Here is a 27,884-nt window from a genome sequence, read left to right as displayed (position 1 = left end):
CTCGGGAGGCGGCTTGGCAGCTCCCAGGCCAGCGGAGCAGGGCGGCCAGAGGCAGCACCCTGACCGCCTCCTCTCGTGCAGGCTCCGTGGGCCTCCCCATCCCCCCAAGTATACCAGACAGGGGGACCCGTGTTGTCTGAAAATGTCGTTTTTATTTAAAGCACAAAAATCGAGACAGAACATATACATTTGTACAAGGGGGAAAAAATACCAGAAAGTTTACAAAACCTTGATCACTGCCACGGCCTTCAGCGGCTCTGGGGCTGAGTGGGCTGGCAGTCCGCTCGCCGCGTCGGAGTGGGCCCCAGGTGCCAGAGGCAGGCAGGCAGTTGGCCAGCTTTTTGAAAAGTGCCCTCAGTCCACACACCCACCCCTGTATGCAGCCTTCGGAGGACAGGGTGCAGGGCTTATCTGGGGGCTCCAGGTGCCCATCCAACAGACACGCCCACGGAATTACCAGGGCCAGTAACAGGAGACAGGTTCGGCTGGGGGTGTGGGCGGACCCTCCGATAAGTGGCTCGTGGGTCCAGCAAGAGGGGTCCAGTCCTGGAATGATTCTCCTGCCCTCCCGAAGAGTCCTATTGCTGAGGGTGGAAGGCAGAGCAGGGAAGAAGCTGAGGCCTTGGCAAAGGGATGCTGTTCCTCAAGAGGAGAGGAAATCAGGATAAACAGGGCCAAACCACAGCAGGACAGTCATACTCCACCCTGCCAGACAACTGCCAAAGGCTGGGCAGGACCACCTGGGGTCAATGTCCTCTATCCCTCCCATCCCCAAATCCCAGGCAAGCCCACTGCACATTCAGTACGTCCATGGAGGGGAGGGCTCAGAGAGGCCCCAAGGGGCACACATGCCACCCATACCGGGGGCAGGTGCAGGGGGCACTGATCGGCTCTAAATCTGTGAGAAACATAAGGCAGGGAAGAGCCTACAGGTGATGCCCGAGGCTTTGGAGGCCCAGAGACCACCTCAGAGTAATCTGGGGAACAGAGCTTTCCATCCACCTGGACTGGAGCTCATCTAAAGGGGAGCCCTTGGGCGACTACCCCAGCCTGGGCAGGAAGGTAGAGGCAGGATTGTGGATGCCACAGGCTGGGTCTGTGGAGCCAGTTTCAGGCTAGGCGTGCTGGGGAGGAGTGGAGCCCCAGGAACCCGGCAGAAATAAGACTCCAGCTGGCACAGGTCCAGGTCAGCTGGTGATTCCAAGTGTGCACATGTATGTGCACGTGTGTGTCTGTGTGTGTATGTGTGTGCATGGGGGGGGGGAGTGAACTTCATTCCCACTGCTTCGAATCCTACCAGACCACCACCAGAGAAGACAGCTTTTTTTTTTTCTTTTCTCTTCTGTAAAAAAAAAAGCCCTGTCCCTCCCTCCCCTTCCCTTGGGCAAAATGGGAGAGCTGGTGGCTGAGGAAGGAGGAAGGACCCCGGCAAGACCCTCCCTGGGTCTGTGCTGAGCATAACCATTGTTTAAGGCACCCACGGCAAGTGCAGCTAGAAGGCAGGCGAGAGAAAAGGCTGCTGGGGCAGAGGAAGGAGAGTCAGGAGGACTAGTTCCCTTGGAAGGCTCCCCGGGCAGCAGAGGAGGCAGCGCTGCGGAAGGTCCTGTTGCTGAAGATGCCCTGGGAAAACTCCTCCTGGGCCTGCTGGAAGCTGGCCCCCGTCCGGCGGTACAGGGAGTGCACCTGCGGAAAGAGGCTACGGTGAGAAGTACACCCTGGACGCCCACTTGATCTCCTACCCAGAGCCTTGGTGACAGTCACTGGACCTCTGGGACTAGGGTAGAGGGGAGCAACTGCCTCCAGTGATGGGCATCCCCGAGGCGGAGGCTGGAGAGAGCTGCCCCAGTGCCCACCACTCACCCGCTTCAGAAGGAAGAGTGAGAGCACAGCACACAGGGTGAAGAAGCCAGCCACCACCATCATGATGATCGACACAGCCAAGTGGTCTTGCTTCAGTGTAGACAGGGCTGCGATCCAACCACTGCAAAGGGAAGAGGAAGCCAGAGAGGACACAGTGGGAGTAGGCCCCAGAGGTCCTCTTCTCTAAGTGGCCACTGTAGGCTGACCAGCCACCATCCAGGCACGTCCCCGCAGCATAGAGCCATGGGCCAGAAGCCCTTGGCCTGTGAAGGCTGAGAGGCCCCACACTGCCGTCAGACAGGAGTAGTATGGGGGGCGGGGCGGGGGGCTTTTCCTGCTGCTACGAGGGCAGATGGAAAGCTGGGCTGCTGACTTCCAAAGGCTCACCCACTGGGGAAAAGGAATACTGGCCTGGCCAACCCATTACACTCATCCTGTATCACCTCAGCTCCTCCCACTGAGGGCCCAGGGCAGCCCCTCTGCCTCCCATCAGTCATGTCACCTTCCTGAGCCCCAGGATCCTTACCTATAAAAGGGGATATTTTCACACTTCCTGATTTAAAAACTTACTACAAAGCCACAATTCTCAAAACAGTGCACTACTGGCATAAGGACATATAGATAAATGGAAAAGAACCGAGTCCAGAAACACGCCAATTGGTCTACCATCAACTGATCCTTGACGAGGGCGCCAAGACCACTACATGGAGAAAGAACACTCTTCAACAAATGGTGCTGGACATCCACATGCAAAACAATGAAGCTGGACCTTGACTTCAGCTACACAAAAATCAACCCCAGATAGATCAGAGACACCTAATATGAGCTAAAACCAGAACACTGGGCAGCTCGTGTGGATCAGCGGTTTACTGCCGCCTTTAGCCCAGGGCGTGATCCCGGGGTCCTGGGATGAGTCCCATGTCAGGCTTCCTGCATGGAGCCTGCTTCTCCCTCTGCCTGTGTCTCTGCCTCTCTCTCTGTGTCTCTCGTGAATAAATAAAATCTTAAAAAATAATAAAAATAAAACTAGAACACTTAGAAGAAAACAGTTTACCCTCCATGACTTTGGATTTGGCACTGGTTTAGATATGACAGTGAAAATGCAAGCAACAAAATAATAGACTTCATCAAAATTTAAAACTTTTGTGCATCAAAGGACACTATCACAAGAATGAAAAGGGGAGGGGGGAATGTGTTAATCTGATAAGCTAGTATCCAGAATATATATAGAACTCAATAACAAAAAAAGCAACCCCATTACTAGAGAAAGACCTGAATAGATATTCCTTACATATGCCCAAAAAGTACATAAAAGATGGCAAACATCATTAATTATTCAGGAAATGTCAATCAAAACCACAGTGAGAGGGGCATCTAGGTGGCTCAGTCAGTCGGTCTTGGGTTGTGGGTTTGGGCCCCATGTTGGGCTCCATGCTGGCTGTGGAGCCTACTTAAAAACAAAAAACAAAACAAAACAAAACAAAAAACCCATCACAGTGAGATTTACCTCCAGGTTGAGAACAAAACACAATTAAGCATTGGTGAGAAAAAAAAAAAAAGCATTGGTGAGGTTGTGGCAAGACGAGAACCCTCACATGCGGCCAATGGACATGTTAAAGAAAACATGGTGCAGCCACTTCAGGAAACAGTGGCTGCCCCGCCCCATGTCTTACCACATGACCCAGCAATTCTACTCCAGATACGTACCCAAAAGAACCAAAACCAGATATTCAAAGACTTTTATAAAATGTTCACACCAGCACTATTTGCAACAGCAAAAAGGTGGAAACAACCCCAGGCTCTGTCCAGGGATGAGTGGATAAGCGGATGGACGATTATTCCAGAAAAAGAGAAGTGAAGTACTGATCTGTGTTACAACATCACAATGAGTGAGAGAGGCTGGGCGCAACAAGCCACACATTGCATGGTTCCATTTACATGAAATGCCCACAGAGCAGTCTCGTCACTGCCCGGGGCTCAGGGGAGGACTGCTGAGTAGTACAGTCTCCTTTGGGGTGACACAAATGTGCTGGAACCACATAGAGGAAAGGGCTGTGTAACATTGTGGATCTACTAAACACCACTTAATTTTTTACTTTAAGATGGTTGAAGTGGTCAATAAAATAAATGTTATCTTCTGTGTACTTTATAATCAGCAAGATGGGGTTCCAGCCAGCCAGCCAGCCATGGGGGTTGGGAGGGGAGGGGAGGAAGGCCCTGGGAAGCTGGGGGCTGCAGAGCTCCTGAGGAAGCCTGGCGGGGCAGGGGTGAGGGCTGAGCAGGGGGTGGGCTGGGACCAGAACTCAAGCCTGCTGAATGCGGGTCAGGAACAAACAGCACTTAGGCCACAGCCTATCTTCCAGGATCTCACTGAGGATAGTGAGGAATGGCATTCTCAGAGAGAAAGGGGCCAGCTTAGAAACAGCAGGGCGAGCCGGATGAGGGGTAGCGGGAGGGCAGGGTGCATGCTCCAAGTACAAGGTCAGTCAGTCCCCTCCCTCCGCTCTGGGTCGGCCAGCTCCACTGGAGGGTGGGGACCAACGTAGTGCAGCTCTTCCAGCCTTGGGCTCTCAGCCAAGCGGCAGCCCGACCTTTCTGTCATGTTCCCTGTGCACTGGGGCAGAAAGGAAAACATCAACCAGCAGCTTTTCTTTTTGAGGCTAATTTAGAGCTGAGGACTACGGCACCCAGGAAACTCAAGCCAGCTCCATGCTCAAAGCAACCTGGGAGAGGCTAGGGCTCCAGCTCCTGACATTACAGGGTCTCTAGACAAAGTCACGGCACAGAGTCCGCAAAAGGCCAGGGCCTCTGTTGGCAGCTGCCCAAACCTGAGGGCTCGCCTGGGGCCTGCAGAAGTAGCACCAGCCTCTAGGAGGGCGCGGCAGGAGCAGAGGAGGATGCAATCCACTACAGGACAGAGCCCTGCTAGCCTAAGGGTGCAGGGCAAGTCCACCCACAAAACCCCAGAGAGTGGTGAACAGGCAAGGCAGCAAGTGACAACCGATGAAGAGTCAGAGGAGCCCAGGAGAGGACGCCAGCCAGCCCGCCCCCTCCTGGCCAGGGGGGAAAGGTCCTCTGGGACGGGAGCCAGGAGAGAGGGCGAGAGAGGCCAGGCCGCCTGGAAAGCATCATTCCCTCGTGGTACCCCCGCTCTCACCTGTCCCCCAGGCCAGGGATGCCAACCAACTGGATGATATAGATCACTATTTGACAAAAAAATATGAAGAAGAACACGAAGAAGCTGAAAGAGTTGTCGGACCTGTGGAGAGAGGGGGAAATTGGAAGTCACAAATGGGCTCGGGGCTTACTCCTCAGCATTCCTGATTCCGCATGGCACAGGGAGCCAGGAGGCAGGATGGGAGTGCAGAAGACAGAACAGCTCCTGGGGACCAGACACACTGTCCAGGGGACATAGACATCTACAATCATAATCAAAAAGGGCTTGTCACTCTTGCTCTTGTCACTCAGTTTAAGAGATCATGCTTGACCCCTTAACCAAAGAGCTAATAAAGTTGCTTCCCAGAGGACAATATTAAGAGGGGTCCATTTCCTGGAGTACAGATTTGCATTTCATAAAAGGAAATCTATGCCAAAGGTATAAATACCTAATTATAAAACCATTGGCCAGAAAAGTTATTCGAGGGGCACAGAATTCTCAACCAAACCACTGTGTCCAGGTCCTCAGGGCTGGAACACTGCCTGCCGAGTGCATGGGAGGGTTCAGCCACTGCCCAGCCCCATCTCTGGGGCTTGCTAGGCTCCCAGGCCCTAAACGAAAACATCAACTCAACTTGGAGGCACGCTTCCACAAGCCCTAGGGGTGTGCGAGGTAGACCCACAGTCCAGTGTCCATTCTAGGTCAATCACTTGGCACTCAGTGAGCTCAAGCGAGTTCCTGAGGAGGTGGAGGAGGGGCGCACACAAGGTCCCAGTGATAAGCCATGGAGAGCTTATCAAAGTCAGACGTCCTTGGAGCTGCATGCCCTAAAGCTGAAGGGGGGGTGAAGAAGCCCATCCGTCTAAAGTCCTAATGCATCAGACAGTATGGGAGCGGCGGGGGCACAAGGCAGGCTGCAAATCCCTCTCCAGGTCTCCCCTGCTAGTCCAAGGACACTGTCCAGAGCAGACCCCAGGCACAACTCAGGAAAATGGCTCCTGACCTCCATCTGCTCTACTGTGGGTGGGAATGGGAAAGTGGATTTCCCTACCACCCTGTTCTGTTCTAAGATTGGGATGGGAGCCCTGGGCGTAAGGCCCTTGGCTGGCTACCTGGGATGCCAGTCACACGCTCACCCCTTGCCCCAGCCCCACTCACCTGAAGGCCTTATAGATGGGTCGGTACCAGCAAAGGAAGGCACAGGGGGTGAACATGATCAACCACAGGATCGAAAGGCCAAAGTCCACTCCCTTGGAGCTGTCGACTAAGAACCAGGCCAGACAGGCAAGCAGGTTCAGAAAGAGAGTCACCGAATGCACTGGCGAGGGTGAGGAGAGGGAAATGAGGGTGAGGAGAGAGAAATGGGCTTGTGCCAAGGGGACTGAAGGTTTCCCAGGCCCGGCAAACCACCCCTGGAGGAGATGCGAGGTCCACACAGTGAGGGCTGCAGTGGAAACACAACAGGACCCTGGTCTACATGGAGGCAGGGTGAGCTCCTGGGGCAGCAGAACCAGGGACCGAACCAAGTTCGTAAAAGGTGAAGGGACAGCCTGGGTACATGAAGGTGGGGGTGGGGAGGCAGACTCAAGGGCTGATCCACGGGGAAGAGGCCTTTCTCTCGGTGATTCTTGTCCCTGGCCCTGCAGGGCTCATGGTGGAGCTACAGGGAGTCTTCTATTCACCCGCGCTCCTAGGAGCTGAGGGGCCTAAGGGAGGGAGGCCTTCACCCAAGGAGGACCCTTCAGGGCAACGAGCCCCACGGGAACTCTGAAGCCTCCTGCTAGGCCTGCCCTCCTCGATCTGTGGCAGGAACTGGCCCTTTCGGGGCAGGGAGTAGCCTGTGGAGGGCCAATCCTGTGGGCGGAAGGTGCCCCCTTCAGCCCAGCACTGAGAGGCACTGGGGTCTGTAGCGAGGAGCAGTCAGACCACAGACAGGGCTTGAGCTCAGAGGGCACGGGCGGGACTCACACATCCAGAGATAGTAGAGCATCTTGCATATCCGCTGGTAGTCGGCAGGGATCTCGATGGAGAAATCCTGATAGAAGCAGGGCTTGACAGGGCACCAGAAGGGCAGAGGCGGCCAGTTGTTCTCTCTCACTGTGTGCAAAGAGGCAACGAGGTAAGGCCTTGGCCTCTGCAGTGGCTTGCTGGAGGCACACTCTGGTACTTTATGGGCCAAACCAGGGCTCCCAGAAGGGCACTGGCAAGTGAGGCTCAGGAGTCTCTACGGGTAGGGAGTGGGTGATGGGCCAAAGTGTGATGGGGCACGGAAACCCACAAGCCCACTCTAAGATAATGGATCCCAAATGCCCTGGGAAACAGAGCAAAATGGCCTAAGTGGTTACTTTTATGAGCTACCAGCCCGTAAGCACCAGGGGTGGTCATCATGAAGATGAGAGGGAAGCACATGCAGGAGCAGGGCCCCTACTCTAGCAAGAACTTTCAGAGCTGGGGATGCCTGCGGAAATAACCTCCACCGTGGACCACACTGCCGGCCGGCCTCCCGGCCTCCACCTCCCTGCTCTCCGCACCGGCCCCAGCACCACAGAGATGACCAAGACCCAGCAGCGCTCCAGGGCTGCCCCGGGACAGGCAGGCTCAGGGCAGGCTCCTGCGCCCCGCACGCTGGCCCAGAGGCTGGCCGCCTCCCTTACCATGTAAGCTGGCCACCGTGCTCTGCAGCTCCCGCTCCTTGCGCTCTAGCTCAGCTGCCTTCCTATCCAGCTCTTCCTGCTGCCGGAGCAGGCTCGCCTGTGCTGCGGAGGCCACGGCCTGGGGGGCACAGAAGGCACGGGCAGCCAGACATGGGAGATAGAGGGGGGGTGTCAGCCTCAGCAGGACGTCAGAAGGGCCTTGCCCCATGCAGAGAGCCAATCTCAGCCCCACGGCGTCTTGGGAACCAGAGAGCATCACAGAGACGCCAAGGTGACCTGCGTCCTATGCTTCTACACCACCTCCGTTCCCTTAGGCATTCACCAGCCTTAACCAGGGCTCTCCTCTCTCCTTCCTCCCTGAGCTGGAGCAGAGAGAACCATCCCCTGTTCTGGAATCCAGGCAAACTTCAATTACCCTTTAGGGTAACAGCAAAGGGGAAATGGCCTCACAAGAGACTAACCTGTAACCAGAAACCAGAGAGCCACACCTCCATTTGAAGAGCCTGGAGGGTGTGTGTGTGAAGGGGGCACAGTGCAAACCCACTAGCAGTGAGCACAGAGGGGAGGCACCTGAGGGCAGGCCTCGGGGATCTAAGCACCACCCCTCCCCACCCCCAGACCCTGGGAGATACCCCTGCCGCCCACCACCAATCTGTGAAGGTTACATCCCAGGACCGCCCGCCAGGCTTGGAGGACCTTGGAGGTCGTGCAGAGTGCAGGCTTCATCCCCTGCACGGGACAGCAAGGCCTCGGAGTGAGGAGGCATCTGGGGAACTCTGGGAGGCTGAGCCGAGCTAGCCCCAGCAATGCAGCCCAGGGCCCCAGTCCTGCCAGGTGCGACAGCTCCTGAGGCTCGGGTCCTCATGAAGTCTACAGTCCTCAGGGAGCGGACATGAAACCGGTCATCTTGCAGGACGAGAAGCCAGGCATACCCATACATGCGTATGTATATGTGTGTGTGTGCGTACACATACAGACGCTAGCTCTCCCACTCTCTCCAACGAGTTCTCCAAAGAGCTAAGGCTGCCTCTGGGAGATGATCCCAGGAACTGGGGGCCAAAGCAGGCCCAGAACGGACCATGCTGGGCCATGCTGAGGGTCTCAGCTGTCCCTCCCAAGTCCAGTCAGACAACGGGAACAGCTTGGGACCCATGAAAGTCCAAAGCCTGGCTCAGGCCTTGCCCTCACTCACGTTCATCTACGCTTTGCCTACCTTCGGAAGCTTTCGCATGTAGCTGTCTCTGAGAATACTATCTCCTCCTAGTAGCATCTGCCTCTCTGAGAGCTCACTCACTGTCAGGAATCTGGTAGGCAGGAACTTGCTGGCCTGTCTAAGCAGGAGCTGCAACACACAACTCCACTGTGGGTCATGCTCACCGGGGCGGCGTGCACCACAGGGGCAGGGCAGTGAGGTGATGGAGTAGAGGGTCAGGCACAAGGCAGACAGGGTTCACGGTATTTGGTGAAGGGATAAAGGAAAATAGGAGGGAAGACAGGAATAAAAGAGGTAAAAAAATAAAAATAAAAAAAAGATTCTGGGGCCCAAGTGGAGAGGACAAACTAAAGCTCCAGAAGGATCTAGAATGGCTCAACAGGGGCAAATGCTCTAAAGACACCAAGGACTCCAGCCTGGTAAGCAGAGCTTATGTTTTGGTGGTAGTGGTGGGCGGGTTTAAGGATCTAGGGTGGTTGAGCAGAGCCTCCGTGTGCAAGTGACCAGCTCCAGAGAGATCACCAAGAGGGCCCTTGAGGGGGAGCCAGGAATTAAGGCCCTCTGTCCATGCTCTCCCTCCAATCTCAGGGCTCAGCTACCGGTCTGGGTGCTTCCCTTTCTGGAAAGGAGAGGTAAGAGGGATCTTCGTCAACAGTTACCTGGGGGGTGGGCTGGGTTGGTTCCACGGAAGGCTGGAGAACTGCTGGCTGCGAGGGCCCAGGGAGCTGCGTGACAGGAACTGTTGTCGCTGCATTTGTCTGTGTGCGACACCCCAAAGGAGGCAGGTGAGTGGCTCCACTGGCCGGCCACACGAGGGCAAACTCATGGCAGGGTGAGTGATGTGCCCCTGCCTGTGAGGGGCATTCCCTTTGGGGCACACCTAGGCTGCCTCTCTGGCTTCCTGGCCACGAAGCCTCGGGTGCTGGGCAATGTGATGCTTCACCCAGCAACCCTGCTGGAGCCACAGATCCCCAGCGCTGTCTGGCCCTCTTCAGAGAGGGGCCCAGATCACAGACTGCTGACTTCTTCATCCTTCCCCCACCCCAAGTTCATGTTAGGACTGTCCCTTTGAGGACTGAAGCTTCTCAGAGCTGTCGCCGTCTCTGCCAAGGCTCCTGGCCCCAGAAACGTGGCACCACCCGGAGGACCCAGGGACTCAGAAAGAGGGCATGCTCACCAACCTCTGAGAAGGGGTTGAACTCAGCCAGGCTGCCTTGCGGGGCATTGGTCAGCTGGGTCACAGAGGGATCCTGCCAAGGTGAAAACAGCATGAGACGTGAGCAGAGACTGTCGATGAAGGGGAGGTACATCGCCATCGCTTGGCCCCTCCACTTGGCCCCTCTGAGGGCCAGCAGGCACTCCCAGGGATCCCCTCCCTCTCAGGAAGGCTCCTGTGCCCAGCCCCTGCCACACCAGGGCTGCTGCGATCTTCTCCCTTTCTGGAAAAGGAGTTCAGCCCCAATGACTCCCCAGAAGAGACCCAGAGCAAGCTTCGCACTCCGTGACCTCAGAATAGATACCACCCATATCCTTGTTGGTAACCTTTCCAGATGAAAAACGGTTTACAGCATTGACCTCCAGGATTGGGGTGGGGTTTTTTGGGGGGGCGAGAGGGGGAATAGGGGTAAGACTTATTTTTTTACTTTATAACCTTTCTGTTACTGTATTTATTGTCTTACAAAAAGTACTTATTCCTCTGATTTTTTAAAGGACAGTTTAAGGTCGTGGAACACAAACATGCTGCTGGCTGCCAGTGCTGATTTTATTAAATCAGGCACACTCGCTAGGAATAGAGGCATAAAGGGCTCTGATGAAAAGCTGGGAGAATGTTTTTGGGTTTGGTTTTTTTTTTTTTTTTCCTGGATTCTTTTCAAAAAATGCAAAAATGTCCTTAGAACACAGTCTTTTCCTGAGTTTTCAATCTTCCCTTCCCCATCTGACCTCTGCCAAGGCCAGCCCTCTGGCCTAGGGCTGGCCTGCGTAGCACTGCCTGTCATCTCATGCACCCCAGCAGCCTCCCCGCTGGCCTGGGGCCATGGGCCTCATCCTGCTCCCTCCCCAGCGCTCTATCACCCGATCATCCCCCCTGCCCTCCCCTCCGGTACATAATAGGTGTAGGGCTCAGGTCCAGCTCTGCACGACCTAGGCTCGGGAGAAACAGCTGTGAAGGCTGGGCTCAAGGCTGCTGGACTTTGCCAAGGCCCTGATTCCAAGGCCTCCCCTGGCCCCCCTGCGTACCTAACCCCCTCCCTCATGGCTGGTTCACACGCTCCCACCGGCTAGCCCAGCTTCACTTCCACCAGGAAGCCTCCACCAAACAGATTCTCAAACACAATATTCACACGAGACAGACTTTCGGAGGACAGTCCTCTCAATTCTTGGCTGTGGGAAACAGACCCTCGCCAGGGTGCTGTGCTTATCTTAGGTCTCAACATGGCTGGTCCCTATTCGGTACATTCAGAGAAGCAAGGGTCGGCGGTGGGCGTTGCTGAGGTTTTTCACATGTACCAATTCTCGTCTTCCCACCTGGGCCTCCAATTCCTGAACGGTGAGACTGGCTGACTGGCCCCAGGGGCTGGCCCAGAGCGGGGCACACAACCCCAACTCACTTCTCTCTGGACGAACCTCACCTCTGTACCCCCACCCAATGTCCTCTGCAAGGAGGCAACATGGCTAATGTTCTTTCTGCTGGACACCGGTCCTGCCGGGTGGCCCCTATAACTTGAACAAAGTGGTAGGGTGAGGTTCAGAAGGCCACCTGAGCTGGGGGAACTGGCCTTGAGGTTATTTGCGGCTGAGTGACTAGCAGATTTCTCCTAGAATCACTGGGCTGGCTTCCTCCAAGAAAGATTTGGGGCTCAGGCTCCGATCCCCTTTCGGACTCCGCAAGCACCAAGCCCCAGCAGGCCGGGTGAGCTGAAGTCATTGAAATCAGATTCACCGAATGTGAACTGGTGCAGCCACTCTGGAAAACTGTGTGGAGGTTCCTCAAAGAGTTAAAAATAGACCTGCCCTACGACCCAGCAATTGCACTGTTGGGGATTTACCTCAGAGATTCAGATGCAATGAAACGCCGGGACACCTGCACCCTGATGTTTATAGCAGCCATGTCCACAATAGCTAAACTGTGGAAGGAGCCTCGGTGTCCATCGAAAGATGAATGGATAAAAAAGATGTGGTTTATGTATACAATGGACTATTACTCAGCCATTAGAAACAACAAATACCCACCATTTGCTTCAACGTGGATGGAACTGGAGGGTATGATGCTGAGTGAAGTAAGTCAATCGGAGAAGGACAAACAGTGTATGGTCTCATTCATTTGGGGAATATAAATAATAGTGAAAGGGAATATAAGGGAAGGGAGAAGAAATGTGTGGGAAATATCAGAAAGGGAGACAGAACATAAAGACTCCTAACTCTGGGAAACGAACTAGGGGTGGTGGAAGGGGAGGAGGGCGGGGGGTGGGGGTGAATGGGTGACAGGCACTGAGGGGGACACTTGACGGGATGAGCACTGGGTGTTATTCTGTATATTGGTAAATTGAACACCAATAAAAAATTAATTTATTTTTTTTAATTTTTTTATTTATTTATGATAGTCACAGAGAGAGAGAGAGAGAGAGAGAGAGAGGCAGAGACACAGGCAGAGGGAGAAGCAGGCTCCATGCACCGGGAGCCCGACGTGGGATTCGATCCCGGGTCTCCAGGATTGCGCCCTGGGCCAAAGGCAGGCGCCAAACCGCTGCGCCACCCAGGGATCCCAAAAAATTAATTTATTAAAAAAAAAAAAAAGAAATCAGATCCACCATCCAAGGAACTGATTACTTGAGTCTGTGTCACGGGACAGAGGACAGAGAGGGTGGCTCTCGTAGCAGTTTCGGGTGCTGGTCCACATGTCTGCCCGAGGCACACACGTTTTAATAAGCAACCTCCAGACCATGAAGAGATGTCATTTCCTTTACTAAGGTCAGCCAGAAGAGAATTCTGGGCTGGGCAAGCTGACTACTCTGTCTGTAGAGATTCCCTTCTCCTTTTTCTAGAATCTTTAACTCTTGGCCCTGGACCCCTCTAGACTCACCATAAACAAATACTGTCTCCACTAGCAGGTACCCTCTGCAGCCAAATGCTGCTACTGCCTCCTCCTTCTTCTTCTTCTTCTTCTTCTTCTTCTTCTTCTTCTTCTTCTTTTTTTTTTTTAAGATTTGTCTATTTATTTGACAGAGAGCACAAGCATGGGGAATGGCAAAGGGAGAGGGAGAAGCACATTCCCCACTGAGCAGAAAGCCAGACACAGGACTTGATCCCAGGATCACAGCCTGAGCCAAAGGCAGACACTTAACTGACTGAGCCCTCCAGGCACTCCAGCCAGAAGCTTCTGTGTCTATTTCATACTTCTGGCTCTTAGTGCTTGGTGAAGGGCCGGACGCAGAGCAGAAGTTCACGTGATGTTGCAGAGTACCTGCTGCATGCTCTCCCCTACTTTCTCTGGGAGTACTGCTCAAAAGCTGAGGAGCACCTGCATCACTGTGGCAGCCTCAGGGTCCAGAAGCACCCCACCTCAGAAAAGGGGCCTGGAATAGTCCGCCTTGTTCAGCAGCGCACCCCCAAAGCCTGCTGCCGTCGGCAAAGTGCTCAATGTGTGGTTGAATGAATGAACCCCATTCCCAAGGAGCACTGATAGGGCACTGTGAGTGACCAGGACATCTGCTTCTGTTCATTTTTATTCCTGGACTTCAGGGAAGTCCTTGGGGAACACACTCATGGTAGGAGACATTGCGGACAGTCTCACACGAAGGGCCACACTGATCAGTCTGAATGAAGACCCTTCCTTGGCTTCTACTCTGAATCATATGAAAATAAGAAGTCTCCTGGAGCAACCTTCTTTCCCACTTACCAAGCATCAGCTGACTCATAAGTGGGTCAAGTCGTTATTTCAAGGGACGCGAGAGCTAAGTTTCACCTAGAGAGAGGTAACCTAAAACCCCCATGGTACACAAAGGACTCAGGCTGGCTAATGCCTGTTACTGAACTGGTAACAAAGAAAACTCTCCTGCACTCGGTTCTTTTCATTCAGGGAAGAGTTACAGTGGGAGGACGCACCAAGACAAATAGGGGTGCAACTCTTGCCCTCCTGGAGCCAATGATGGATGGTTCTAGCAGACATGTGCACACAGCACAAGAGCCCAGGGCAGCGTGAAGAAGGGGAGGGCGGGGAAGGGAGGGCAGGAGAGGGGACGAGAGGCCCACCACCCCTGGGGAAGGGGAACCCCTCGTGTAGCTGGAGTGTCAGGGAACAGAGGGAAAGGAGGCAGACAGGCAGGCTGGAGCTCCACTGGGAAGGGCGGGGAAAACATGCGTGTTTCCATTTTGGCAATCACTTTCCATGTCACAGGCCTGGCTGTGCATGAGCTGTAACTTTTCCCTGCTTTTCCGTCCGACACTCCACCCAAGCTGCCAGTAGGGGGTTTATTTCAGGCTCCAAATAAACACATTAAATAAATACCTCATTGACAAAAACAACTCAGCCATTCTCTCTGGGAGGCAGGGAATTACCAATACTTTGGAAACTCTGTGAAGTCCTATTTGCTTTGGAGACAAGGGTATGTGTCATACGACAAAAAAGGGCAATCATCCCCAGGTGGGCTGGCTGGGTCCCAAGTGAAAAGAGCCACAGTTAACCTCAGTACTTCCTTACCTGAGAATCGACCCTAAGGAAATACGATGAAAATATGTAAAAATCTGTATCTGCAAAGACATTTATTGCACCAGTATTTACAACGGGCAAAGAAAATCAGGGGCACCGTGGTGGCTCAGTTGGTTGAGCATCTGATTTTGGTTTTGGCTCAGGTCATGATGTCAGGGTCGTGAGATAGAGCCCTGTACTGGGCTCTGCACTCAGCATGGAGTCTGCTTGAGATTCTCTCTCCCTCTGCCTCACCCTCCACTCACTCATTCATTCTCTCTCAAAAAAGTAAATAAAATTTTTTTTTCAAAGATTTTATTTATTTGAGAGAGAGAGAAAAAGTATGAATGGGGGTGGAGGGAGAGGAGAGAGAAGGAGCAGAGGGAGAGGGAGAAGTAGGCTCCCCACCGAGCAGGGACCCTGACACCGGGCTCCATACCAGGGCCCTGGGGTCATGACCTGAGCCGAAGGCAGATGCTTAACTGACTGAGCCACCCAGACACCCCACAAATAAAATCTTAAAAAAAAAAAAAATAAGGACATCCAATGACAACGCGCACAAGAATGTTTAAGAACACATCCCCTCAATGGCCTGAACAGCCATTAAAAATTGCAGGGATGAACACAGGACAGCAATATAGAAAAGGCCTTGTTATATGAATCCCAAATAACAATTCTGTCAAAAGAACTCATATGAAAAGAGACTGGGTAGAAAACACACCAAAATAACAAAGGTTGCAAAGGTAAGACTATAGAAATAGAAATGATCTATTTTGTCTTCTAAACTTTCCATAATGTGGGACGCCTGGGTGGCTCAGTGGCTGAGCATCTGCCTTCAGCCCAGGGTGTAATCCCAGAGTTGCGGGATCAAATCCCACATTAGGCTCTTTGCGTGGAGCCTGCTTCTCTCTGCCTGTGTCTCTACCTCTCTCTCTCTGTCTGTCATGAATAAATACAATCTTTAAAAAAGTAAAATAAAATAAACTTCCTATAACGCGATGACATTATTTTTACCTTCAAAGCACACATACCCAATCATTTCTAAAAAGAGCCCAAGAACCCACCAAATGAGCAAGGTGCACTCAAGCCTCTCTCCCTGCCACAGTAGTGATGAACAAAGCAGCTCAAAGTGTGAGGCTGAGCCACGTGGCCTGGCACCAGAGGCCCTCCAGGACCCAGTGTCAGCACCCCTGGCAGCATTCACTCCTTGGTCAAACTGAGCCACTTGCCACCTCCTTCCACTTTGGTTTACTCCCTGCACAACCCATCCTACACCAAGAACAGGGCTAGGACATTGGAAAAAAAAAAAGCCTTGGTTCCTGCCTTCAAGAAGTGGACATACAGAGAACAAGCAGTCAGGGTGGGAGTGTTGGAAGAGGACAAGACCAGGCAATAGCTTCACCGTGGAAGGAGGGACTGAGCAGACTGGGAGCAGACTGGGAGTCAGGGAAGGCCTCACTGAGGTGGCACAGGAGTCGGATCTTGAGCGATGACAGAGGTTTAACAGGCACTAAGGAGGGAGGTGAGAGCAGCATCTGCAAAGGTACAGCATCTCTACGTGTTCAGGGCACAGGATGTGGGGTGACCCAGTTGGGTGAAGGCTGGAATTCACCCACGGTAGGACAGAGGACATAGAAGTTTATTGAAAATGCTGCAAGGGAGCAGTGGGCAGGACAGCAAAGGAAACACTGTCAGCCGTGAGGTGGGGGTGGGGGGGTGTAGTTAAGGGGAAGTAAGGGGGTATGGGATGGGAATGGATGGGATTTAGTTTGGGTACCTGTGCCCCGTTATAAGCAGCCCACTGGTCAGCTGGGGCTCACGGGTATTCTGAGGTGAGTCACTTAATGAGCCTGTTTGCATTCCGCTAGGGGGCTGGGGGCTCTATGGGCCCTGTACCTGACTCAGATTTCCAGTGCTCAAGCCTGTGACTTAAAAGTGGCTTCTAGGGATGCCTGGGTGGCTCGGCGGTTAAAGCGTCTGCCTCTGGCCCAGGGCATGATCACAGAGTCCTGGGATGGAGTCCCGCATTGGGCTCCCTGCATGGAGCCTGCTTCTCCCTCTGCCTGTGTCTCTGCCTCTCTGTGTGTGTGTGTGTCTCTCATGAATTAATAAATAAAATCTCCAAAAAAAAATAAAATAAAATAAAGTGGCTTCTAGGGGCAGGCAGCGGGTGGCTCAGTTAAGCACCTGACTTTTGGTTTCAGCTCAGGTCAGGATGTCAGGTTTGTAAGCTCAAGACCAGGGTTGGGCTCTATGCTCAGTGGAGGATCTGCTTGAGATTCTCCTCTGCGTCTGCCCCTACCCCCACTCTAAAATAATCTTTAGGGGATGCCTGGGTGGCTCAGTGGTTGGGCATCTGCCTTTGGCTCGGGGCGTGATCCTGGAGTCCCAGGATCGAGTCCCGCATCAGGCTCCCTGCATGAAGCCTGCTTCTCCGTCTGCCTGTGTCTCTGCCTCCCTCTCTGTGTCTCTCATGAGTAAATAAATAAAATCTTAAAAAAAAACCCTTTAAAAATAAATAACTATAAATAAATAAAAATAAGTAAAAAATAAAAGCGGTCTCTATACAGAAGACAGTTCTGAGGACTGTGGAGTGAAGAGAAGTGTAGAGAACAGGAGTGCCAAGGAGCCAGCGTGAAGCAGAGGTCGGGCAGGTTGCAGGTGCCTGGACCCCAGCCCAGGGCAGCGCAGGGCAGCTAGAGACTGGCACTGGCATCTCTGCCGTGGCGAGCAGGGAGGGAGGATGGGCCGGGACTGCAGTCCACAGGGGTGACAGTGAAGCATGACAGCTGGGAGGGGAGCAGCAGGGACAGACTCCAGACACCCTGCCCAGGTAGATGCCACGGGCTCGATCACTCTGGGCAGGAGAGTGGGAAGGGAAGTTAGAGCAACTGGGCGGCTACCTTGGGTGACTGGTGACCGGTGCCACCGCTGAGCAAGATCAGCGGTCGCGGGGGAAGGGGAACAGGTTTATCAGGAGAGGGTGTGGGAGCAGGGAGACGCCCTGAGAAGATACCGAGGCAGTTGGGAGATACCTATAGACTATGTCTGCTCCAAACGGTTGGCAACATCCAGGTGAGACGTGGAGCTACTGGTTTGAAGCTCGGGAGAAGGTAAGGGCTAGAGTCCTACGTCTGGTCTGGGTTTTTAAAAATAGTTTCCACAGTCAACGTGGGGCTTGAACTCACAACTGGAAGACCAAGAGTGGCACGCTCTACCGCTAAGCCGTAGGTGCCGTGCCCTAAGAGCTCCAGACCCGGGACGGCGGGGATGTGCATGCTATTCTGAGGCCAAAGTGCAGTACCTGCACGCACTGACCCTTGTCCCATACTTTCCCGAGATAAACCTGAAAGTCTTTTCTCCACTTGGGAGACAGTCCTTGAGTCCGCGGCCTTCCTGGTGTGGGCCTCACTGCAATAAATCCCTCTCTTGTTTCACCACCATTCATCTCTCTGCCTCTGGATTTGGTCAGCGCCAAGGGGACGAACCAGGCCTGGTCGGGTCCCCAGAGCCTGGTGCTCTTGCACCCCTGCACCCTGGCTGGCTACAGAAGAACTTCCTCAGAGAGGCATCCGCTGAGCACAAAGTCAAGGACAGAGCTCCAGGTCTCGCAGGCTGAAAACAGGCGGAAGGTGGTGAGAGGCCGAGGACAGAAGCACCAGACACTAGCCAAGTGGTGAGTGAGATGCAAGTGGCGGGCGCATCCAGGCCTGCAGCCGGGGGGAGGCAGGAGGTGCCCGGGGCTGCCTGGCGACAGCAGACAGGAGCCACATATAGCTGCTGGTGCTGTGTCACCTGAAATATGAAATACCTTCGCCTCCCATCTGCCAGGCTCCCTGCTCTCAGCCTAAGCCTTCCTACCACCCGACTCTGCCCTCCCTCCTCGGATCCCTCACAGCTGCTGCTGGCAAGTTTTGAGTACGTCATCATACTCGGTGTCACCGGGAACAGTTAGCACTTCCCAGCTCTCCGGCCACATCAGAAGCTCTGGCCGGCCGCGTGCTCATTTACGTACATCTCCGGCACAGGTCCTCGGAGCATCAGGAGCTCAGCGATGTGCATACATGTGTCAGCATCTCAGGCACTGCTTGAGCGCTGCTGGACAGGTCACACACCCTGCTAACGTGCACAGCACTCTTCTCTGACAGAGTGGCAAGAACCCCTTGCTCATCCCGGTTAAATATTACCATTTCTCTAAACACAGGATTAACCTACTCCAAGTACCTGCAAAGAAAACAGAGGTGTAGGGACGCCCAGGTGGCTCAGTGGTTGACCATCTGCCTTTGGCTCAGGGTCTGATCCCTGGGTCCTGGGATCGAGTCCTGCTTCTCCCTCTGCCTGTGTCTCTGTCTGTCTTTCTGTCTCTCTCATGAATAAATAAATAGTCTTAAAAAAGAAAACACAAATGTGTTCAAGCTAGCTGCATCTCTGGCTAGGTGCTTTCTACCACCCAGCCAAGCTCCAGGTGCCAGCCACAGAGACAGGGAGACGAGGTGCCAGCCACAGAGGCAGGGAGACGACTCCCAGCACCACCAGCACCACCAGCACCACCCCGCCTCCTCAATCTGGCAGCTGTCTGGACTCACACTATCTGAACTTTACCAATTTCAACTTGCTTGAGACAATGCTCCAATTCCACAGGCAACTTCCAACAAGTCCATCTGGTGCTTTTAAGAATTCCCAAAGTCAGGCTGGAGCCCACCCTCTCTGGGAAACGGCAAAACCTCCATGTCCGTGCAAGGGAACTTTTGTTCACACCCAAATCACGTTTTTGCCACCACTTTCACCTCCCACAGGAGAGAAGCATTTTAAATCACTGGGAAGCAGCCATAGCACTGAGATTATCTTTTAATTGCAAGGAGGCAACGTGTGAAAGTGATATTGTGTGATCTGGCAACTCATGACACTGAAAGGTTTTCTCTGTTCGAGCACCACCAGCTACTTCACTCCCTTTCCTTGAGATCGATGCCATCTGCCTGGGGGCAACGTGGCAGAAATGCCTGGAAGGAAAGCAGCTCTGGCACTGGCCTGGCTAACCTGCTTGTTAGTGGACTGCTGAAAACTCAAACTGGCATGTCAATGCCCACCTTCAGCCCTCTACCTCTTCACCACCCTGACAAGACTTCCTGAGCTTTCGGGAGCAGACGCGTTGGGATCAGTCCAAAGCAGGACCCGCATACACAGAGTATAGAGCAGATGCACTATAATTAACAGAGGGATTAGGAGTGCCAGGGGAGGTTGTAAAATCGATAACATTTGGCTTGCAGTTTCCTGCTTTCCTCCTGGAAGTTTGATGAAACTTCTGCTGCGCTCTTGTGACAACTCTGCTTTCACAGCTCTTGCTTTGCAGAAGTTTGCTAAGGATCCCAATTATAACTCTATGCAAAGAAGAGGTCAAAAAGCTCACGCCCTCAGCACAGGGCAGGGGAGGCAGGTGGGAGTAGGAGGTGGATAAAAAACACGAGTAAAGAAGTCAATTTAAAGGCACATGGAGGCGGGGGGGGGGGGGGTCCCCTGGGTGGCTCAGTGGTTTAGCGCCGCCTTTGGCCCAGGGCATGGTCCTGGAGACCTGGGATCAAGTCCCACATCGGACTCCCTGCATGGAGCCTGCTTCTTCCTCTGCCTGTGTCTCTGCCTCTCTCTCTGTGTGTGTCTCATGAATAAATAAATAAAATCTTTAAAAAAAAATAAATAAGGCACACCGGAAGTTGCATAGTCTATTATAAGAGTTAGCAGAAAAAGGATTCCATAGTTGGATACCTTTGAGAAGTACTGGGTCAGATCAAGTTGAGCAAATGTCTTCACCAGAGGATTGCTCAGAGCCTTTCGCAAACTAACAACCCTTGTGAATCTTCAAGAAAAATGGAATACAGAGTGATTCCCAAACTTAGATGGCTAAATATCCCTGAGCACCTTTCAGGACTGGTATTGCTCAGAACATATGTTCCTAAAAAGCAGAGCATACTTGTCTTAAAAAGCACAGTATCATCTGTATTATTCAAGTCCCACACACTGGGGGGTGGGGGTGGGGGACTTGCATAGCTAACACTAATCAGTGAGTACTAAAACTCACTTAACTAGCACTAATCACCACTACCAGTACTCTCAGTTCAAGAATGTGGACAGTGATGACAAAGATACATTCCTTCCTTAGCTGGCCTAAATAATCCCAACCCAGTTTAAGACCAATATGTGAACTTTAAAAGCTCCAGATGTGGGCTCCTGCCAGCTGCAAATTAGCTACTGACTGTCCCATCATCCCTGGGTTCCTGGTTTCCTCCTCTCTGAATTGAGGGGTTACAACAGATTTCTGAGGATGCTCCCAGCTCAGGGACTCTGGACACCAAGTATACTTTCATGACCCATCATGGAAGGGCAGAAAATGTGACTCTGCTCTGAAAGCTGGCTAGGTGTGACGGTTTCTGAGCCTATCGCCCTCCTCTCCCCTTGTTCTCTCCTGAGCTCTGCGCAAACACCCTGGGTAAATGAAGCTGGGTTCACACCCAGTCACCCCAGGGCTGTACCCTCCCAATGTCCCAGCCCTGGCAGTCAAGGAAGCAGACACTTCCATCACAAGGACAGGGAGGGCAGCTCTCCAGGAGAAAGAGCTTGGGGGCCTCACGTCCAAAGCTCCTTCTCCCCCCGGGGGGCCGTGTGCCAAGAGGAAAAACCCAGCGCAGGAGCAGAGTCGCAGCCAGCCAGCTCTTGTCTTCCTACACAGGATTCCCCACCAGATGTTGCTCTTTACAGGCCCACAGCTGCTTCCTGTCCTGCCATATCCTGGGGCTGCCTGATGGACAGACTGTCTCACTTGAATGCAGAAGTTACTTCGACCACAGTTTGCACAATCATTCCTGGGGCTGGAGATGTGGTTTAAGACTAAGACTTTCAAGCTGCTATTAATACAGGGCAGCACACAGGCCAATTATCTCATCCACTGCTAGCACGGGGGACAAACTCTCTGCATCTTTTGACAGCTGACTGCTTCTGTTGGATAGCAGCAGACATTTTATGTCTGTTTCTGACAGGGGGGAATAAAAAGAAAAAAAGCAAATTATTACACAGAACCCATTCCAAGAGACTACTAGATCCTTAATAAAACTCAAAGTCCAGTGTTACACGGCAGTTTTGTAATTAAACCAAACTCTTGGGCAGCCCGGGTGGCTCAGCAGTTTAGCGCCGCCTTCAGCCCAGGGCCTGATCCTGGAGACCAGGGATGGAGTCCTGCATCGGGCTCCCTGCATGGAGCCTGCTTCTCCCTCTGCCTGTGTCTCTGCCTCTCATTCTCTCTCTATCTCTCTGTCTCTGTCTCTCTCTCCCTGTTTCTGCCATGAATAAATAAATAAAATCTAAATAAATAAATAAATAAATAATAAACCAAACTCTTACCAGATGACACTGGCAGGGAAAAAAAAAAAAAAAGCAAATGTTTTTTTCTGTACTCAGCTAATAGAGATGACAGCGTTTCATAAGAGACAAGGTCCCTGCAAGGGTTCTATCAAGAAACAGTAAGCTAGGGGATCCCTGGGTGGCTCAGCAGTTTAGCGCCTGCCTTTGGCCCGGGGCGCGATCCTGGAGTCCCGGGATCGAGTCCTATGTCGGTCTCCCTGCATGGAGCCTGCTTCTCCCTCTGCCTGTGTCTGTCTCTCTCTCTCTCTCTCTCTCTGTCTATCATCAATCAATCAATCAATCAATGTTAAAAAAAAGAAACAGTAAGCTGCCAGGGGACTGTTCAGGATGTTACAAAGACCGAGCTACCAAAATTTGCCTGGAGGGCTCCCTTGAGACCAAGAAAGAAGCATAAAATGTCCACTCTCCACAGTGTACCATCATCCTTCTAGGCTCCTTTGCCTTTGCTCTGACCCTTGAAGGAATTCAAGGTGAGAAAACTCATGCTGTGAGTCGCAGGAAGGACCCCCTGTCAGCACTTCCCCCACACCTGCAGGAAACTTCGCAGAGGCCAACGACCAAAATAAAGTGCCAGCAGGATGAGTTCACGTGCCTGTGACATCCTGACGGAGCAGAATCGTCGGAGCTGGTAAGTCACCAGTCAGCACAATTAAGCTTCCCTAGAACTGGTTTTGAGCAGACACGAAAGGAAAGGCACGGGAGGTCGGGAGCGAGCAGGAGTCCCAGCCCCTCGTTGTGGAAGAACAACACCCTTGGCAGCTCAAAGGCAGAGAGGTTTGGGCTTTACGTGGGAAGACTTGGGCTGTTATCCTTTGCTCCAGACGCGAGGCCAGCGCAAAGGTCGACAGGTCTCAGCGCCCCTGCCAGCGCTTCGGGACCCTCAGAGCCCGCCCCCTCCCGTTTCCTCCCTCCCTAACCTGGGCGCTCTCTCTGCTCTGGCTTAAATCCCAGTCCAAACCAGAGCCGTGGCCAAGGTGCCGAGTGCTTATCAAGTCCATGTATCAGCGTGCCTTGGCTACCTCCCCGCCCGAGCAATTCTCAGCGGGTTTCCTACGCCTTGTAGGCCTGTCTGGCCGTTGGGCAGATGGAGGGAGAGCGGACCTTGGGATCTCCCTCCTTCTCCTGCCCACTAGAGGCTTCCACCCCGCTGTGCTGCTGTCACCCTCTGTCCTAACAGGACTCGAAAAGGGTGTCCCCCCAAGTCTGCGGGGGGGGAGGGGCCTCCCCCTCCGGTGAAGTCGCTTCTCTCCCCGGCCGCGTCGGCTTCAATCCCCTTGCCTGGCAGGGTCCAGCCCGCGGGGCGACGTCGGGCGAGCTAGAGGGCCCCCCCAGCTCTTCCAGGCCACCGCGCCCCGCCCCCTCCCGGTGCCACCTGCTGCTAGCCCCGCCCCCCGAGCACGACGATTGGACGGCCGTCAGAGCCCATTCTCCCATTGGGCAGACAGCCCGTCTCTCCTACGCCACGTCTCCCGGCTCCAGCGAACAGGCCCGGGCCGCCGCGGCCTTGGAGAACGGAGTCGCGGGCTGTACCTGAAAGGGGTTTACGTCCACCGGGTCTGCGAAGGGGTTGGTGTCGACGGACGACATGGCGGTCGGGGGGCTGAGGAGCGAGCTCCGCCGGTACTTCTGCCTCCGGGCGCCCAGACCCAGCGGCGCTCTCCGTGCAGACCCTCCACTTCCGGGAGCGAGGCGGCCGTTCTGGCGCAGGCGCGGCGCCCTCCCTGGGGGCGCGGTCCGCGGCGTCACAGAGGTCCGCCCCGCCCATCGCCCCGCCCCCTGCCCATCGCCCCGCCCACCACGGGGCCGCGGGAGCGGGGCGTACTACTTCCAGCTGCTTTCCTCTCGCTGAGTTTGGGGGTGGCGGCGGCCCCGAGGCCCGGGGGAGACTCTCCCAAAACCTCTGGGCCCGAGGGCTCCCAACTCTGCTCCGGGAATTTCCCAAGTAAACCAAGTGGAGGCGGCAAGTCAAGCCCCTGGGGTCCCTGGAGGCAGGCCTGGGAAGCCGCGCCGGTCGGGGCGGGAGGGCGGAGTGTGAGCTCGTTTGGGCGCGCCCGGGACGGAGCTCCTGCCCTAGAGGACGTCCTGAGCTAAGCCAGGGCCCGGGGTAGGGCCGAGCCCAGGGGCTCTTGGGAGAACCGACCGTGCCGCTGTCCACGCACAGGCGACCCCTGATTCTCCTGGGTCCTGTCCCCTGCGGCTCAGTGTCATCGTTCGGGTAATGAGGACCCTGAGCCGGGTCAGGTGTAGGGCCCGAGCTGGGATCTGAATCTGGACACGAAGCCTTTGTTGTTGAACGCGGGATTTCAGCCATTGAGCCATAGCCATGGGGGACACGGCTACTCCCCACTACCCTTATTTCTTCGTATCTTTCTGCTTTGTTTGCATCTGCTGCCGCCCAATCCAGCCACACTGTCATTACTTCCTCTGGGCTGGTACAGGGCTGCGGATTGGCCTATACCAGTTTATGCTGTAACCAGAGATGGCTTTAAAAGGGACAAAATATTATGAAATATTATTATAAATAATATTATTTAAAATATCGTTATAAGAATATTATTATAAAATAATATTATATTATCTTAAACCTTACTGCGTAAAGCCCTTCAATTATTTTCCAATTATTTTCCATAAAGGCCTGAATTCGGGGTAGCCCGGGTGGCCCAGCGGTTTAGCACTGCCTTCAGCCCAGGGTGTGATCCTGGAGGCTTGGAATCAAGTCCCACGTCGGGCTCCCTCCATGGAGCCTGCTTCTCCCTCTGCCTGTGTCTCTGCCTCTCTCTCTGTGTCTCTCATGAATAAATAAATAATCTTAAAAAAGAAGGCCTGAATTCTTGTATGGCCTCTAGGTCCTGTAGGATCTGCCCCCACCTATCCGTCCCTCCTACTGGCTTTTCAGTTTCTCAACTTCCCTGTTCCCTCCCGCCTGGGGGATCTTTCCCATGAAGTTCCCTCTTCCTGGTGTGTGCTTAGCCCATGCCCTCATCAACTTTAGTTAACCCCTACTTATCCTTTTATCCAAGCTCCATCTTCAGGAGTGGCCTCTCCACTCTGTAGGTTAGATCACCTCCTTCCGCCATAACAAATGCTTACATTACCCTGTAGTCTTGCTTAATAATAAGTATTGCAGATTGTAAGTATACACTTGTCTAGACGGTTATTTGTTTGTGTTCTGTCTACCTAGACAGTAAGCTCCACAAGGGCAGGAGTAGGGTCTGTTTTGATCACTGTTGTAGTTCTGGCACTAACATAGTACCAAGCACATGATAGGCAATAAGTATTTATTGTTTCCCTCATCCACTTTTCTTACCTTCCTCTTTCCTAAGTTCCAACTATCCTTTAATAAGGTCCTGTTCAACTTTTCTTCAGGGAAATCTCCTCAAGTGGGCGAATGCAAAGGAATCCCTTAGAAACTATCTACCCCTAATGTCCCATAACCACTCCTCTGAGGGCAATGTAAGGAAAAACTCGTGTTTCTCCTTTACTATTTGCACAAAACACTTCTATCATCAGACATATGGGTTTCCCCACAAACACACACTAACCAATTCTCTGGCATTAGATCTGTATCATTCATTGCAGTTGTGATACTATCTATCCGGAGTTAACATCAGATCCCACAGGTTAAGTAAGGACTCAGTCCCACAAGGTTGCTCCCACTCCAGATGCCAATCTCAAGCCCCAGGCTGTCACCTGTACTTCTATAAACCAGGGTTCCCATGATCCCCTCCATAGGTTCAATAATTTGCTAGAATGGCTTCCAGAATTCAGGGAACATTTACTGGTTTATTATATAATAAAGGATAGGATAAAGGATATACAGATGAATAGCCAGTTGAAGAGATAACACAGGGCGAGGTCTGGGTTTTGAGCACAGGAGTTCTGCCCCAGGGAGCTGGGTGTGCCACTCTTCTGGCATATGGATGTGTTTACCCACCCAGAAGCTCTCTAAACACTTTAGTTCAGATATATATATTTTTAAGATTTTTATTCATCTATTTGAGGGATTGGGGCGGAGCAGAGGGAGAAGGAGAGAGAGTCTTAACTCTTAAATAGACTCCACACTGAGCATGGAACCCAACACAGGGCTTGATCTCTGGGATCACAACCTAAGCCAAAACCAAGAGTCAAACACTTAACGGACTATACCACTGAGGCGCCCCAGTTCAGGGATTGTTTTTCTGGAGGCTTCATCATGTAGGCACGTTTGATTGATTGTTAACTTAGTCTCTCCCCTCTCTGGAGGACAGAGATGGGAGATGTAGGGCTGAAGGTCCCAAGCTCCGAATCATGGCTTGGTCTTTCTGGTGACCAGCCTCCATCCTGAAGCTGTCCAGGAACCCACTAAGAGTTGCCTCATTAGTACAGAAGATGTGGGACGCCTGGGTGGCTCAGCGGTTGAGCATCTGCCTTCGGCTCAGGGCATGATCCCAGAGTCCTGGGATCGAGTCCTGCGTCGGGCTCCCTGCATGGAGCCTGCTTCTCCCTCTGCCTGTGTCTCTGCCTCTCTTTCTCTGTGTGTCTCTCATGAACAAATTAAAAAAAAAAAAGGACAGAAGATGTTCTGGTCACCCAGGAAGTTCCAAGGGATAAATGATTTAGAAGTTCTTTTTTTTTTAATTTTTATTTATTTATTTATTTATTTATTTTTATTTATTTATTTATTTATGATAGTCACACACAGAGAGAGAGAGAGGCAGAGACACAGGCAGAGGGAGAAGCAGGCTCCATGCACCGGGAGCCCGATATGGGATTGGATCCCGGGTCTCCAGGATCCCGCCCTGAGCCAAAGGCAGGTGCCAAACCGCTGCGCCACCCAGGGATCCCTGATTTAGAAGTTCTATGTCAGGAATTGGGGTCAAAGGCCAATTATAGGAACAAAAAATGCCCCTAGCACTTTTCTTTTTTTTTTTTAAAGATTTTATTTATTTATTTATTCATGACAGACACACACAGGGAGGGAGGGAGGGAGGGAGAGAGAGAGAGAGAGAGAGAGAGAGGCAGAGACACAGTCAGAGGGAGAAGCAGGCTCCATGCAGGGAACCCGATGTAGGACTCTATCCCAGGTCCCCAGGATCCGGCCCTGGGGTGAAGGCGGTGCTAAACCGCTGAGCCACGCGGCTGCCCCTGCCCCTAGCACTTTTATTTTTTAGGACTTTACAAAGGTTCTAGGAACTTTGGCCAGGAGTCCATTATTATATCACACATCATGGGCAGCATAGAGATCTTTGCTGTTTGCAGCCTGAAAGGAAAACAGTCCACACAACATGAGGCTAGCCTGCTTCCTCCTTGTCTGCCCGGCTTAGTACAATGCTGGACTGGTGAAGAAAGAATGGAACTTGCTATCACCAATGTGGAGCTTGCCTACTCATCTGTCTCTAAAGACCTCTGGGATCGGCCCCCTTCTCCGTGAAAGAGACATCATTTACTCATTCACTCACTCAGTGGGGGAGGAGGTGTAACATCTTTGGAATTCTATGCTGTTAGGCCAGTTCAGCTCTCCAAGACCCATCTTTCTCATCTCTAAAATGAGGCTAAAGGCACTACCTGTCTCATAGGGTGTCTTGAGAATGAAGTGAGACAATTCTCGAAAAAGGCTTAGCATGGTATTTAGCACATAACAACACATGTTCACTGCTGTTATAGCTTGAGCTCTCAGCTGGGCACTGGCAGGAATGTGAAGCTGAATTAGATATAAAGTCTAGTAGGGAAAAGACTTTCCTAGTCATCACTAGGAAAGTCTAGTAGGGAAAAGACTTTCCTAGTCATCACTAGGAAAGTGTGATCAGTTCCACTAGAGATAGATAAGAGATAAGGATGAAAGGCTCTAGGCTCTCCAAACACACTATTTTTCTGAGTGTAAGGAGGGTGGCATGAGGTGGGGTGTGTCCCAAAGATCTAAGTTCT

The 27,884-nt window shown here is 52.8% G+C and overlaps 1 protein-coding gene across 2 annotated transcripts; it reads right to left on the bottom strand.

Annotated features, from left to right (window-relative positions):
* Positions 1–132: 132 nt before the first annotated feature.
* SCAMP2 (secretory carrier membrane protein 2) lies at positions 133–23,686 on the bottom strand. 2 transcript variants are annotated; one of them, XM_055320030.1, is made up of 10 exons: positions 23,511–23,686; positions 10,066–10,134; positions 9,544–9,642; positions 8,885–9,013; positions 7,672–7,789; positions 6,986–7,114; positions 6,176–6,335; positions 5,018–5,119; positions 1,861–1,981; positions 133–1,683 (listed from the first exon to the last, which is right to left on the bottom strand). In XM_055320030.1, exons 1-10 carry the CDS (start codon positions 23,565–23,567, stop codon positions 1,549–1,551), a joined length of 1,119 nt encoding a protein of 372 aa, XP_055176005.1. In that variant the 5' UTR covers positions 23,568–23,686; the 3' UTR covers positions 133–1,548. The 2 variants fall into 2 exon arrangements, with proteins under 2 accessions (XP_055176005.1, XP_055176004.1); XM_055320029.1 differs by lacking the exon at positions 8,885–9,013.
* Between the last annotated feature and the right edge of the window lie 4,198 nt (positions 23,687–27,884).

Source organism: Nyctereutes procyonoides, unplaced genomic scaffold (assembly GCF_905146905.1).
Source record: "Nyctereutes procyonoides isolate TBG_1078 unplaced genomic scaffold, NYPRO_anot_genome, whole genome shotgun sequence".
Lineage (NCBI taxonomy): Eukaryota > Metazoa > Chordata > Mammalia > Carnivora > Canidae > Nyctereutes > Nyctereutes procyonoides.
This window is presented reverse-complemented; position numbering and strand designations above follow the sequence as displayed.